The 15,147-nt window shown below is 36.8% G+C and overlaps 1 protein-coding gene across 1 annotated transcript; it reads left to right on the top strand.

Moving 5' to 3' along the window:
• The first annotated feature begins 3,211 nt into the window (after nucleotides 1-3,211).
• Nucleotides 3,212-3,982, top strand: LOC127097480 (protein BIC1). The gene has a single exon (XM_051035980.1). The coding sequence runs from the start codon at nucleotides 3,362-3,364 to the stop codon at nucleotides 3,749-3,751; it is 390 nt and encodes a 129-aa protein (XP_050891937.1). The 5' UTR covers nucleotides 3,212-3,361; the 3' UTR covers nucleotides 3,752-3,982.
• The last annotated feature ends 11,165 nt before the right edge of the window (nucleotides 3,983-15,147 follow it).

The raw sequence follows: 15,147 nt of genomic DNA on the forward strand, positions 1-15,147 counted from the left end.
AGACTTTTGCGGGAGATAATCTTTTCTTATATCGAGACAAACCGCATTTAGGGCACTCAGTTAACATTGCATATTCGTTACGAAACAAAATGCAATCGTTAGGACAAGCATGTATCTTATCATAGCTCATGCCAATAGAGCACAACATTTTTTTTGCCTCATAGGTTCGATTAGGAAGAACATTATCATCCGGTAGCATTTCTCTCATAAGGGCCAACAACTCTGTGAAACTTTTATCCGACCATCCATTACCCGCCTTTAAGTTGTACAACTTTAATACCGCAGAAAGTCTTGAGAATTTAGTGCAACCTTTGTACAACGGTTTCTCAGCATCGCTTACCATCCTCTCAAACATTTCAGGACAATCATGAAGATCTTCTTCCAGTGCTTCTACAATCTCTTCAACTCGATCACAATCGTATGTTTCCGTGTCTTTGTCGTATGAAGCATAGGTCGTACTACTTTTTCCACTCGATTCAACATTCTCGTTAATTTTCTCACCATGAAATATCCAACACTGATAACTTTGATCAATTCCATGCCTCAGCAAATGCGATTTCAATCCATGTGCGTCAACCTTACCAATATAACAACAACGCAAGCAAGGACAATGCATTCGTCTGGGGTTTTCAGCGTGTTGAACAGCATACTTAACGAATTCCAAAACCCCACTCTCGTACTCTTTGGTCATTCGATCGGCACAGATCCATGTTTTATCCATGGTTTTCCTACTTATTTAAGTAAACAATTAATCCAGACGAAAATACATAACTAAGGTAGTATCTTTGAACATTCAACTGGTCAAAACTATTATTCCATAGTAGTTTCAATGAACATTCAAATTGATTTCAAAATACATTCACCAAAATCCATTTAACATCCTAAATAGTATTCACCTGTCACCAAACTTTGTAGCTTGTTCTTTTCAGACTAGCATGAGTTACTAAATTGATACACTAACTACTACTTTAACTCCTATTAGCATTTCAATAATTGATTTCAAAATACACTAATAAACCTTGTCCATTCAATATTAACTAACTTACTAACTTTATTTGCCAATTCAAACATGACTAACCAACTTTCCTAAATAACTAACTGAATCACATTTCAAATTTCATAACAGTCCTACTAACAAAACTGTTCTAATTAATCTCTAATTAATCTCTAACAGTCTCTGACACATAATTAACAGTTTCATAGCTAACTATCGAATCAACTCAACTAACAATCATATTATCAATAACCAACTAACTACTTTTCACTAACTTACTAACTTAACTAACATTTCAAACTAACACTTTAATTCCCTAAACACTAACTGATTCAACTTCAAAACCAACATTCAACCCTAAGGCAACAGAATAAACTTCAAAATCTCAAAATTTGGGTCATTTTATATGACTGAGTTTTCACACATAATACAGAACCAACATTGGTGATACAGAAAAATATGACTGAGTTTTCAACAGAACCAACATTGTTGATACAGAAAAATACAGAAAAATATAAAATGGGGCAAGAGTTTTCACACATAATGTTCATCTATAACACATTATATAAAATCAAATATCACTCACAAACCATAAACATTCACATATGCAAGAATGAATACAATGTAGTCGAAACCTCTACTTCAACATGCATGTGGTACCAAAGTTATTTAGGGTTTGAGAAAGAGACTTACCAAAGAAATACGCGCCGCCGGTACAGTGAGAAGGAAGGGTTTGTTTCGCTGCCGGTATAGTGAGAAGAAATACGCGCCGCCGGTACCAAAGAAATACGCGCCGCCGGTTTGTTTCCAGAGAGAAATACGTGAGCACGGCCGCCGAGAGTGAGAAGGTAGGGCTTTTGTGGAAATGGCGTAAGTTTTTGAGGTGACTAAAGAAGAGGGAAAACAAAAGAACAGAACACGAAAGCGCTTTGTGGTCTGAAATTTTATTTTAATAAGACCTTAGAAAGCGCTTTTGTGTAAAGCGCTTTCTAAGGTATGCCTTAGACAGCGCTTTCCAAAAGCGCTTTCTAAACCCCCCCTTAGACAGCGCTTTTGGTTTTAATTTTTTTTTTAATTTAAAGACTTTAGACAGCGCTTTATCAAAAGCGCTGTCTAAGGTTTATATTTAAAAGCGCTTCCTAAAAGCGCTGTCTAAGGGGGGGTCTTAGACAGCGCTTTTAAAAAGCGCTGTCTAAGACCCCCCCTTAGACAGCGCTTTTAGTATTTTCTTGGAACATTTTCAGCGCTTTATTTTAATTTTAACCTTAGACAGCGCTTTCTGTTAAAAGCGCTGTCTAAGATGCGCTGTTAAAAGCGCTTTTTGGCGTAGTGTCTCCGCATCACATGTCAAGTTAAATGGAAATGGTTCTAATCGTTCGCCATATATATATGCTCCGCCATACACCATAATATGTATTATCTCACTCTGACTCTTACGAATTAAATCTCTCTCTCTAGCTTCACTGACTTAGACATTAAAGTTCTAACCTTATTGATTCACGTCACTCTATTGCACCGAAGACTCTTACTACTATACCAAAATAACTCAGTTCTTCGATGTTATCTAATTCTTATTACACCGCATGACATAATATAACATACATGTGGCTTTTTTTAATAGACTAATTATTAGAATTTTATCACTTAAAAGATAAATAAATAAAATATTATGGATTTACAATGTCTTAATAATTGATTTTTTTTTACAATTATCAATTAAGTTGAATTCACGAGACAAAATATTTATAACTATTTTTATTGGTGTCTTGCAATTATCAATTAAGCTGAATTCACCCGAAAAAATATTTATACTATTTTTATTGGTGTATGGTCGTTAAGGATAAATTATTCACATTTTAAAAACACGATGGACCACATCAATTATCAATATACCCTGTCAAAAATCAAATTCTGAATTCCAATTGATTGAAATAGAGGCCAAGAATACATGAAACATAGAAGATCAACCTCACAATCCTAAAAAAACTCCATCCAAGTAATCGACCATCCCCCTCCACTCTCTTTCAATTTCTCATTTCCCTAAAAAACTTATTTTTGCAAGTTGAAACCAAAAGCCAAGCCAAGCCACACATCAAACATGACACGTACCTTTGTCACATACCATACAAAATAAACTTTCGTAGTCTTGTCTTGTGGGGTGACGTGTCATCTAATTTCCCACTCATTTTCCTTAAGACTATGCTTTAATATTTACTCTCCCTCACACACAGAATCACATAAAACCACTCTTCAATTCTAGTTTCCACAGAAAAGTTTCAGATTCTCAAACAATATACACAGCACACAGAAAAACATCACCAACAAGCAATTATTTATTTATATATTTATATATAAACTCTCTTCAATATGGTTCAATTTTGCATGAAAGAGAACAACTCAAACACCATGACTCAACAATCCTCTACTAAACCACATGACCAAATGGATCTTGAATTCAAGAAACCTCATCAACTCAAAGACAACAGTCTTAAGGAGCAACAAGGTAACGTAATCATGGATGTAACAAAAGGGACATTAATTGTTGAGGCAGAAGAGGAAAGTGGAAGAGAGAAGTTGAAGAGGCATAGAGTTGAAATGGCTGGAAGAGTGTGGATTCCAGATATATGGGGGCAAGAAGAGTTTTTGAAGGATTGGATAGATTGTACAACGTTTGATCCTCCTTTGATTTCTTCTGCCAAAATTGTGACAGCAAGAACAGCTTTGGTTCAAGAAGCCACTGCTACAGCTAGGTGTTGAGTTTTAGTATTTCTATGATTTTTTGTTGTTGATTAGTTACTACCATGTATTGATTGTGGAAGGTTTGTGCACCCTAATCTTTGTATAATCATTTTTTTTTTGCTTGTTTTTGTTTTATTTTGCATATATTATTATATATTCCCTGTATGGATTTAGACTTTAGAGGCTATTGATGCATCACAAAAAATATTTTGTAATATTAAGATTTTTTAAGTGATTTTGTTTTAAATATTTGGATAGAAGATCTATATATGCGCTGATGTTTGATTATAGATTAGTTAAATTAAAACAGCGCACTCTAAGTAGAGAATAAAGTTAAACAACAATCACAAGACCAATATGATATTTGGGGGAGTTTAGAACATGTCTTTTGTTAAATAAATAAAAAACTGGAGTTCGATTGGAGAGGTACTAAAACTCTTGATAAAAAATAAGTGTTTAGTGAAGTATCTTGAGAGGCATGCTAGGGTTTGGGCAAATTGGCAGTAAAAATAACAATACAGAAAAAATTGCATTTAAGTTTTTTTGGAAGAGGATTACTATTGTGCATTTTATACCTTTGTGTATTTAGCAAACAAATGAGTAGTTAACGCTGGGTTTAAAATCTCTTTTTTATTTTATATCTTAACCTAAAGATTCATTTTGATCTTTAATTAAAAAAATGATTTATATTGATCTTTTAATTCTTCAAATCATATTATATTAATTATTTTCGTTTTATTAACAATAAAAAACTCACAAATCAATGACTAAATTTGTCGCTAATAATGTTAAACCCTATTTATAGATAGTATAGGGCAAACAACAAACTAACTAAACTCATCAAAGTTTGGTGTGTTAGTTAAATAAAACTAAAAAAAAACTAAACACAAAAATAATTATGTTTAACACTGTCTCTCAAACTAGAGTGAATGTTATATAATCATAGTTTGTTAGATAGACTCTGAAAAGGAGCATGGTGAAGAGCCTTGGTGAATATATATATGCCATATGTTGTCCTATGTGGATTCACATTAAGTGATTTATGTTGACTTGTATCTTATCTTGAACCACATGACATTCCATTTCGATGTGTTTTGTTTGTTCGTGAAAGATCGGGTTTACGGATGAGTATGGTCAATTTGTTGTCATAGTAAAATGATGACTCATTTGATACGTAAATACTGTGATGCCTTTTACTCTTCTAGCAGATGAGAGAGTTGCATCTGATATCATGGCAAGACCCCAAATATAAATTAGTAAAACCTGTGAGCTTGTGTTAAGAATATATTTTGAAAAGTAATGCTTACGAAGAAGCAACTTTGATGGATCAGAGGATTCAGAAAACAACTTGGAGATGTATATTAGCAAGATTGGATAGGAACTGACTCAATTTACAAATAAAAAAACTTATATCAGGTCTAGTATATGTCAAATATAATAGCTTGCCTATAAGACTTCTGAAAGTTGTGGGATTTGATAAAGGAGTTTGGGTTGTAAAATTGAGTTTGTGATTAGGATCCATAGGTGTTGTAGCAGATTTGACACCAAACAGACAAATTTCTTGAAGAATGCCCAAGATGTATTTTCTTTGACATATTGATATCCCTTGTGAAGATCTAGCCACTTCAAATCCTAATAAATATTTTAAGTTTCCTTAGTTTTTTATGCTAAACTTTGTGTCTAAGATCAATTTTAGTTGGGAAATTTCATTCATGTTGGTAACTGTAATAAGTAAATCATCAACATATACTAACAGAACAGTAAAATATGTATCATTTTTTAATAGTAAGTAAGGAATCATCGGACCTAGATTAAGTGTAACCTATACTAATGAGAGTACATGTTAGCTTTTGATTCCATTGTCGATTGGCTTGTTTTAAGTCATAGATGGGCCATTTTAATTTATAGACTAAATCATTATTATAGACTTTTAAACAAGGAAATGCTTTCATATATACTTCTTCATCCAAGTCACCTTGTAAAAAAGTTGTGTGTATATCTAACTGGTGAAAATACTAGTTATTAGAAGCATCCAAAGATGGAAGAAGTTGTATGTGTTGGAAATTCACCAAAATCTATGGAGAATTTTACTACACAATTAATAATGAAAGAAGAATAGAAAAGATGAAAATTGGGGAAGAAAGAGAATAAGGTTTGACGAGAGAAAGAAGAAGAAGAAATTGTTTCTGCAGAGTTACTCTCTGCTCTCAAACTGAAATTTTATATTCAACAGTGCAACTGCACTTATGTGTTGTGTGTTACAATCAATAATAGGGGTTACTCCCTATTTATAGATTGAGTTTAATTTCTCCCTAAGCAAAACTCCAACTAACCTAATTCAACTAAAACTATAAAATAAACCTAAGTCAAAATCTCAGTCGAGAAACATGCTTCGACATTTTGACCTAAGCCCTTCGACCCTTCCTTGCATCTATCGAGCAGTCTGCTTCAACACAAGGAGTTATGATTCAATACACCACCTAATTCATTATGTATAAGCTATCTATATTCATCATAGACCTTAATTTCTTGAACACTTCGACTTGCATTCCTTTCATCATGATGTCTGCAATCTGATTCTCAGTTCTACAATGTTCTAAGTTTATCTTCCCATCTTCCACTTGCTCTCGAAGATAATGGAACCTCATTTTGATGTGCTTGCTTCTTCCATGTGCTATCAGATTCTTCACTAGATTGATAGCAAACATGTTCTCGATTTTCATGGTAATTGCTCCATGATTCTTCCCTATAATCTCTTCGACCAAATTCACCATCCATGTTGCTTAACATGCACAGAGAGAAGCATCTATGTATTCTATTTCACATGAAGATAGTTCCACTACTGGTTCCTTTCTTAAACTCCAAGCAACTGGTGCATCATCTAGCATAAACACATAGCCAATTGTGGATTTTCTATCTTCAACTTCACTACACCAACTTGAGTCGGTGTATCACACTAACTTGCATTCTTTTTCTTCATCAGCTGCAGGAAATAAAATGCGATAGTCGAGAGTTCCTTTCAAATACCTTAGTATCCTCTTCGTCGCTTCTAGGTTATATACCTTTGGCTTATTCATGAACCTACTCACCATACCTACATTGTATGCTAGATTGGGCCTTGTGTGACAAAGGTATCGAAGTGATCCAATGAGTCTTATATACTGTGTTGGATCGACATCATTTTCATATGTGTCTTTCGACAGTTGCAATCTAGGCTCAGTTGGAGTCGAAGTTGGGTTGCAATCTTGCATCTCAAATATCTTGAGTATTTCACATGCATATCTTCTTTGGTGCATCATCAAGCCTCTACTACTCTTGTAGAATTCGATACCAAGGAAGCATGAGAGATTTCCCAAGTCTGACATTTCAAACTCCTTACATAAGTCATGTTTGAAGTCTTCGATCTCTTTCTTGCAACTTCCTGTTATTAACAGGTTATCGACATAGAGACATAGTATAAGAAACTCATTATTGCTTCTTCTTACATATACTCCAAGCTTAGTTGTGCACTTCACAAATTCCTTCTCCCTTAGGAAACCGTCTATCTTCTTATTCCAAGCTCTTGGAGCTTGCTTAAGTCCATACAGGGCTTTATGCAACCTATATACCTTGCTTTCTTCTTCATGTTTCATAAACCCAGCTAATTGTGTAACATAAAATTATTCGTCTAAGGGGCCATTCAAGAATGCACATTTCACATCCATCTGACATATGTGCCAATTGTTCATGTTTGCTACACCAACAACCAACCTGATTGTTTTGATCCTAGCAACAGGTGCAAAAACTTCATCGAAGTCGATTCCTTTCTTCTGAAGAAACCCTTTCTCCATAAGTCTTTCCTCTTGTCGAGCTACTTCTCCTTTGGGATTCAACTTTTCCTTGTATACCCACTTTACATTTATTTCCTTCTTGCCTTGAGGCAATTCTAAAAGTGATAAAGTGTTGTTGACTTTGATGGACTTCAGTTTCCTATTCATTTCTTTCATCCACTTTGAATCCTTCAATGTGTAAGACCTCAATTTCGACCCTAGGATCCCTCATGCTATCTCATCATTTGCATTGGCTTTGAGATCACACTTTGGCATCCTCCTTACCCCTCATTCATTGGGTTTGTATTAGGAGAGATCACCAAGAACTTTGGACTGTATCGTACTTTATTTCCTTTTTGTTTAATAACCAAAATACCAAAAATATGTCTCTATGTGGCTTTATTCCTTTTATAGGTGTGTGTGTTCATCTGTGCCCCACCAAGCTCATAACTAGGGTTTAAGACCCTCAATGCAAAGAGATCAATCCAACAATGGTCCACATTGGTTCTAAACATCATACATGGATCCCCATGTTCTTCATTTGTCAATTTGATCAAGAATTCATCAAGAGTTTGAAGCATGTTTGCCTTGGAAGCCCTAATTCATCTGGGTATCTTGTGTGACTTCCTCAACAAGTTTCTTCAACAATTGGTCAAAGATATCAAGGGGTACTTCATTTTACATCATCTTATGCATATATGATCCTCCATGAGTCCCAAAGATCAAAAGAATTTCAAGTTTGCAAGTTGGTTCGAAGAGGTTGACCAGAGAAAGTCAACTGGTCAAAACCAGAGAAAAGTTACTCTTTATGACATTCCAAACAACTTTCATGTTGACATCAAGAGCTAATTTTTCTTGGAAAGTATTTTTTTATGGTGAAAGATTATAGGTCATTTTGTTTGTGCCCTAGTTAGGAGGTCAACTTCCAAGGATCATAACTTGCTTAATTTTTATGATATGAAGGTCATCCAAGTTTAATGATCAATTTCTAGACGTCTAATCAAACTTTTATTCTTTGAGAAATGTCAAAATCTACTTGCAAGGGCATGTACCAAGAGGAAACATTATAGGTCATTTTGGGCCATTACCATTGAACAATCAATTTTCCTTAACTTCTAAAATGCATAACTCCCTCATACCAAATCCAAATTATGTCAAATAGGTGACCAAATTGAAGAGGATTGAAAGAGATACAACTTTGGTGAATAATCCATTTCCATTTGGAGCTCATAGCAAACGTTATTCAAGGTGGAAGAAGAGGTCATTTAACTTTGTACTCAGAAAATTTTCAACAATGTTTGATTTCTCCAACTTCCACCTCAAACTTCATTATGATCCAAACTCCAAATGGAAAAGTGTTCAACATCAAAGTTGTTATCCTTGATGTCACATTTCCAAATCATCCAAGATCACTTCATTTGGAAAATAATTGAGAGACTTGTGTATGGATACTTTGCATGGCTTATTTTGGAAACTTTTGAATTCATTTCCCAAATACCATTGCATGGCTTCATGATATGATCTTAGCATGGTTTGTGCACGAATTTGGACTCAATGTGTAACACTCTAGACTGCTTTCAAGATTATCGACTGACTCCACAAACCAACACAGGCCTTTTCAACATATTTTGTCCCCACTCACACGCTTTCCGGGAAACTTCCTAGAAGGTCACCCATCCCAATACTACTCCAAGTCAAGGACGCTTAACTATGGAGTTCTTATTGGCTAGGCTACCAAAAAGAAGGTACATCTTGTTGGTATAGGTAGTACCAATTAATCCTTATAAGCCTTCCTTCAACCATGCAGTCTCATACCTGCACAACCTCAGGATCCCTCTTATTCTTATGTGAATTCGGTTTTTCCCTAGAAGCTGCTAGGAGTGTCTCATTGTCATGCCTCATGCATCGACAACCACTCCCTCACCCTCGGGTGTAACATGTAACCACTCTTTGGCCTCTATGGCATTACATGCCCACCAGCTTCCGCTTGGTTCATCCCCGAACCATATCGTACTGGAAGAGGTCTGGCTCTAATACCATTTGTAACACCCCAGACTGCTTTCAAGATTATCGACTGACCCCACAAACCAACACGGGCCTTTTCAGCATGGTTTGTCCTCACTCACACACTTTCCGGGAAACTTCCCAGAAGGTCACCCATCCCAATACTACTCCAAGTCAAGCACACTTAACTATGGAGTTCTATTTGTAACGCCTCAGATTGCTTTCAGGATTACCGACTGACCCCACTAACCAACACGGCTCTTTTCAGCATGTTTTGTCCTCACTCACACACTTTCCGGAAAACTTCCCAGATGTTTTATCCTCACTCACACACTTTCTGGAAAACTTACCAAAAGGTCACCCATCCAAATACTACTCCAAGTCAAGCACGATTAACTATGGGGTTCTTATCTGTTAGGCTACCGAAAATAAGATGCATCTTGTTGGTATAGGTAGTACCAATTAATCCTTATAAGCCTTCCTTCAACCATGTAGTCCCATACTTGCACAATCTCAAGATCTCTCTCATTCCGATGTGAATTCGATTTGACCCTTAGAAACTGTTAGGAGTGTCTCATTGTCATGCCTCGTGCACCGACAACCACTCCCTCGCCCTCGGGTGTAACATGTAACCACTCTTTGGCCTCTCTGGTGTTACATGCCCACCAGCTTCCGCTTGGTTTGTCCCCAAACCATATTGTATTGGGAGAAGTTTGGCTCTGATACCATTTGTAACGCCCCAAACTGCTTTTGGGATTATCGACTAACCTTATAAACCAACATGTGTCTTTTCAACATCTTTTTGTCCTCACTCACACGCTTTCCGAGAAACTTCCCAGAAGGTCACCCATCCAAATACTAATTCAAGTCAAGCACGCTTAACTATGGAGTTCTTATTTGTTAGGTTACCGAAAAGAAGATGCATCTTGTTTTTGGTAGCACGTTCCATAAGAACTTCATAGTTAATCGTGCTTTACTTAGAGCAATTTTGGGATGGGTGACCTTCTGTGAAGTTTCTCGGAAAGCGTGTGAGTGAGGATAAAACATGCTGAAAAGACTCGTGTTGGTTTGTATGGTCAGTCGATAATCCTAAAAGAAGTCTTGGGTGTTACAAATGGTATCAGAGCCAAACCTCTCTAGTACGATATGGTTCGGGAACGAACCAAGCGGAAGCTGGTGGGTATGTAACACCCGAGGCCAGAGAGGCCAGAGAGTGATTACATGTTACACCCGAGGGCCAGGGAGTGGTTGTCGTTGCACGAGGCATGATAATGACACACTCCTAACAGCTTCTAGGGAAAAGTCGAATTCACATCAGAATGAGAGGGATCCTGAGGCTGTGCAGGTATGAGACTGCATGGTTGAAGGAAGGCTTATAAGGATTAATTGGTACTACCTATACCAACAAGATGCATCTTCTTTTCGGTAGACTGTTCCATAAGAACTCTATAGTTAAACATGCTTGACTTGGAGCAGTTTTGGGATGAGTGACCTTCTGGGAAGTTTCTCAAAAAGCATGTGAGTGAGGATAAAACATGTTGAAAAGACCCGTGTTGGTTTGTAGGATCAATCGATAATGCTGAAAGAAGTCTTAGGTGTTACAAATGGTATCAGAGCCAAACCTCTCCCAGTACGATGTGGTTCGGGGGTGAACCAAGCGGAAGCTGGTGGGCATGTAACACCCGAGGCCAAAGAGTGGTTACATGTTAGACCCGAGGGCCAGCGAGTGGTTGTCGTTGCATGAGGCATGACAATTAGACACTCCTAGAAACTTCTCGGGAAAATACAAATTCACATCAGAATGAGAGGGATCCAAAGGCTGTGCAGGTATGAGACTGCATGGTTGAAGCAAGGATTATAAGGATTAATTGATACTACCTTGTTGGTGTAAGCCCTAGAGGCCAATACTTTTAGTACTTGTATCGAATTATTTATTAATAATAAAAGGCTTTTTCTTTATTATGTTTGTCTAATAAAGTCCCTAGAATAGACAGTCCGTTTAATGTATCAAGTGTGACTTAATCATGAGATCACATTAAACATAAGGACACTATTCTTAAAGTATCCATAGTCGAGCTTTATTGTGAAGTGGGATAACATTAAAGCATTAAGACTATTATGTATATAGACTGATGATCACATCTCATGGATCATGGATAAGGAGTTATCAAGTCTTAAACATAGGTATGAATATTAAGAGTAATATTTATACTCGATTGAACCGCTATGAGAATACTATATAGAATTTTATGCAAAGTGTCATAAGTTATTCTCATGGTGATAATGGTGTATACCACCCTTCGACCTGAAACCACTATGGACCCTAGATGTAGAGTTGAGTGCCTTATTGCTGATCAAACATTGTCCGTAACTGGATGACCATAAAGATAGTTGATGGGTACTCCATGAAGCATGCTAAGGGACACGAGTGACCTAGATGGAATTTGCCCATCCTGCGTAACAGGATAAATGTCTATGGGACCAATATTGAACTGGACAAGGATGACACGGTCTATGCCTTGTGTTCAATATAGACATAAGGGCAAAAGAGTAATTATACACATAAGTATTATCACAAAAGGATTTGTCAGATCACATGACATTTTCGTGTCTTGGGTAGCAGTGATGTGTTGCTAGATATCGCTCACTGTTTATTATGTTAAATACGTGATTTAATATAATTGTCAATGCCGCGAAAACCTACAGGGTCACACACAAAAGGACGGATTGATGAGAGATAGAGTAACTAAGGAATACCGTAATGTACGATGCACTTAAGTGAATTGTAGAACATCGTAAGGTACGGTGTACTTAAGTAGAATACAAAATATGGTAAGGTACCACGCGCTTAAGTGATTTTGGCATATTATAAGATATGGGCAACATACACTTGAGTGGGCTTTTTTAGCTTGCAACCCACACAAGTGGTTCTATAAATAGAACCCTTGTGTAGAAGAATTTGTGCAGTTGAAATTTCATTTCTCTCTCTCTCACACTCAAATCCTTCATTCGTAGCAGCTAGCACTGAGTTGAAGGAATCCGATCGTGTGGACTGAGTAGAGGCGTTATCATCGTTCAACGTTTGTGATCGCTCTGTAGATTTGCATCAAAGGTTACAATCGCCACAAGAGGTAACGATTCTATCACTGATCATGCCCATTCGTAAGGATCACTAAAGGAGAAATTTTAAATTCCGCTGTGTTTTGGATCGCTCTTCTCCTTCAGTGGTATTAGGGTCACTTACGAAACCATGCATCTAATAGCTGTTTATTTTCTGTGTTTTTTGGATTAATACGATTAAAAGACAGAATGAATCAAAGAATAAACGAGTAATTAAATTTGGCATCATGTGTGTACGATTTGGATGATTGATGTTGACTATGCTTCGGAATCCGACATTAGTATGGTGAAGCAGTGATACATCGATCGTCCATAGGTTATGCAATTGAGATCGATCAAGTTATATATATGATATAAGTAATCCTGATGCAAAATACAGTATATATGATATACTGTTTCTGTTTCGTTCATTCAAACACTTAATGGTTGTTTTCCTTTGAGCGATCAATGGTCGTTTGCTTCTTGATCCGACATTAGTATGGTGAAGCAATGACGTGTTGATCAATCATGCTGAATCAACAATCGAGGTGTGTTTGACGGTCTGAAATTGGTACATTAGGGTTAATGACGGCATAAGGGTTGTGTTGTCAAAGAGTTATGCGATTAGGGTTGTGACTGCGCAAGAGTTATGCTTTAAAGTATCAAGTGTTGATGCGAAAAACGACGTCGATTTCAAATGAATTGTTCATTAAAAAATTTCGTCCAGGGGCGCTGCCCCCTTGACCACCGTCCGCTGACGGGGCAGCGGAACCCCCGTCCCGCTGACCGGACAGCGGACCCCCGGCTAACTCTACATAGTGTGATCGGTCGCCGAAATTTAATTTGGTTTTAATTAATTAAAAGAATTAAAATTAATAATAATAATGTGTTTATTATTATTGTCTTGTGGTGATCGGTTTTGGCCTTAGTTTTCCTTTATTTTGTTTTGGGTTTTTAAAATATGACCTGCGTGCCGTGCCTCTCTTTTAATCTCTTAATGTAACTTCTTTTCTCATCTCACTCCCTCGTATGCAAAACGAGTTTCTTTTATGTAATGTAATATTATGAAGAAAGAGAAGAATTCAATATCAAAGGAGGACAACCTTGAAGATCTTGCTTGGAGAAACTTAGATCGTTATTAGGTTAGCTTAGGTTCTCTCAGTGACTTGGGAGAACAATTGCGCTAGGGGTCATGACTGTTTCATTATGTATGTTGATGCATGTGAATGTATGTTGATGCATGTGAATGTATGTTGATGCATGTGAGAGACGATTTATATGATAAATAAGCCGGTGAGATCAGAATAATTGCAAATTCCCTCAAATTAAATATTAAGTTTATGCTTTCCAAGTTTTAGCACTCATCAAGACTAGTATCAGATAATGCAGGTTTCGCCTATGCGAGGTACATGTTCTATATTAGTAAGGTGCGATGGGATAATTGTAATATCCAATTGCTAAAACAATGGGTCAAACTTAACTAAACAAATTATAATAAGATTATATATGTTTAGAAGCAAGAGTTGGAAATGATCCATGTGATGGATTGGAATAAGGAGTTATTCACCCAACTAAAATAATTGAGAGTTGTATTAGATACAATTGGAAGGAGTTCCTACCTAAATAACCTAGTTTTGTGTAATCCGCCTACGCGGACTTAAAACAAAGTGAAATGTGGATCTCGACCCACTAGAAAATCTTCCAACGGAATTTTCCGAATCAAATGGTGAGGGTCATTTGTTTTGAGTAAAATAGTGGGAGCATATTTAATTAAAGGCCTAATTAAATATGTTATTGATACTTATATTTTCATTATTTTCATGTAGATTACCATGACAACAAACACCTCTAACAACATTTTGCGATCAATCCTTGACAAGGAAAAATTGTCTGGGACAAATTTTCTAGATTGGCACCGAAGTCTGAGGATTGTCCTCAAACATGATAGAAAGTTGTACGTCTTGGAGAAACCTGTTCCTGAAGAGGAACCTCCTAGTTCTGCACCTAAGGCAGAAAGAGATGCTTATAAGAAGCATGTCGATGATGCCAATGAAACTGCTTGTCTCATGCTAGCTACCATGAACTCAGAGTTGCAAAAGCAACATGAGAACATGGCAGCGTTCGATATGATTGAACACCTGAAGATGCTCTATCAAGAGCAAGCAAGGCATGAAAGGTTTGAAGTTTCAAAAGCCCATTTTCAAGGCAAGTTAGCTGAGGGAGCCCCTGTAGGTCCCCATGTGCTCCAAATGATTGGGTATGTGGAAAACCTTGAGAGGTTGGGTTTTCCCCTCGGAAAGGAACTTGCGACTGATTCGATCTTGCAATCGTTGCCAAATAGATTCAGTCAATTTTTCCTAAATTTCAATATGAATGATATGGACAAATCTCTTCCTGAACTGCTAGCCATGTTAAGACCTGTTGAGCAGAATCTGAAGTCAAAAGGGAAGTCCATTCTGATGATCGGAAATGGAAAGAGACAGAACAAAAGACCCATCAAGC

The sequence above is a fragment of the Lathyrus oleraceus genome, chromosome 6 (assembly GCF_024323335.1).
Source record: "Lathyrus oleraceus cultivar Zhongwan6 chromosome 6, CAAS_Psat_ZW6_1.0, whole genome shotgun sequence".
NCBI lineage: Eukaryota > Viridiplantae > Streptophyta > Magnoliopsida > Fabales > Fabaceae > Lathyrus > Lathyrus oleraceus.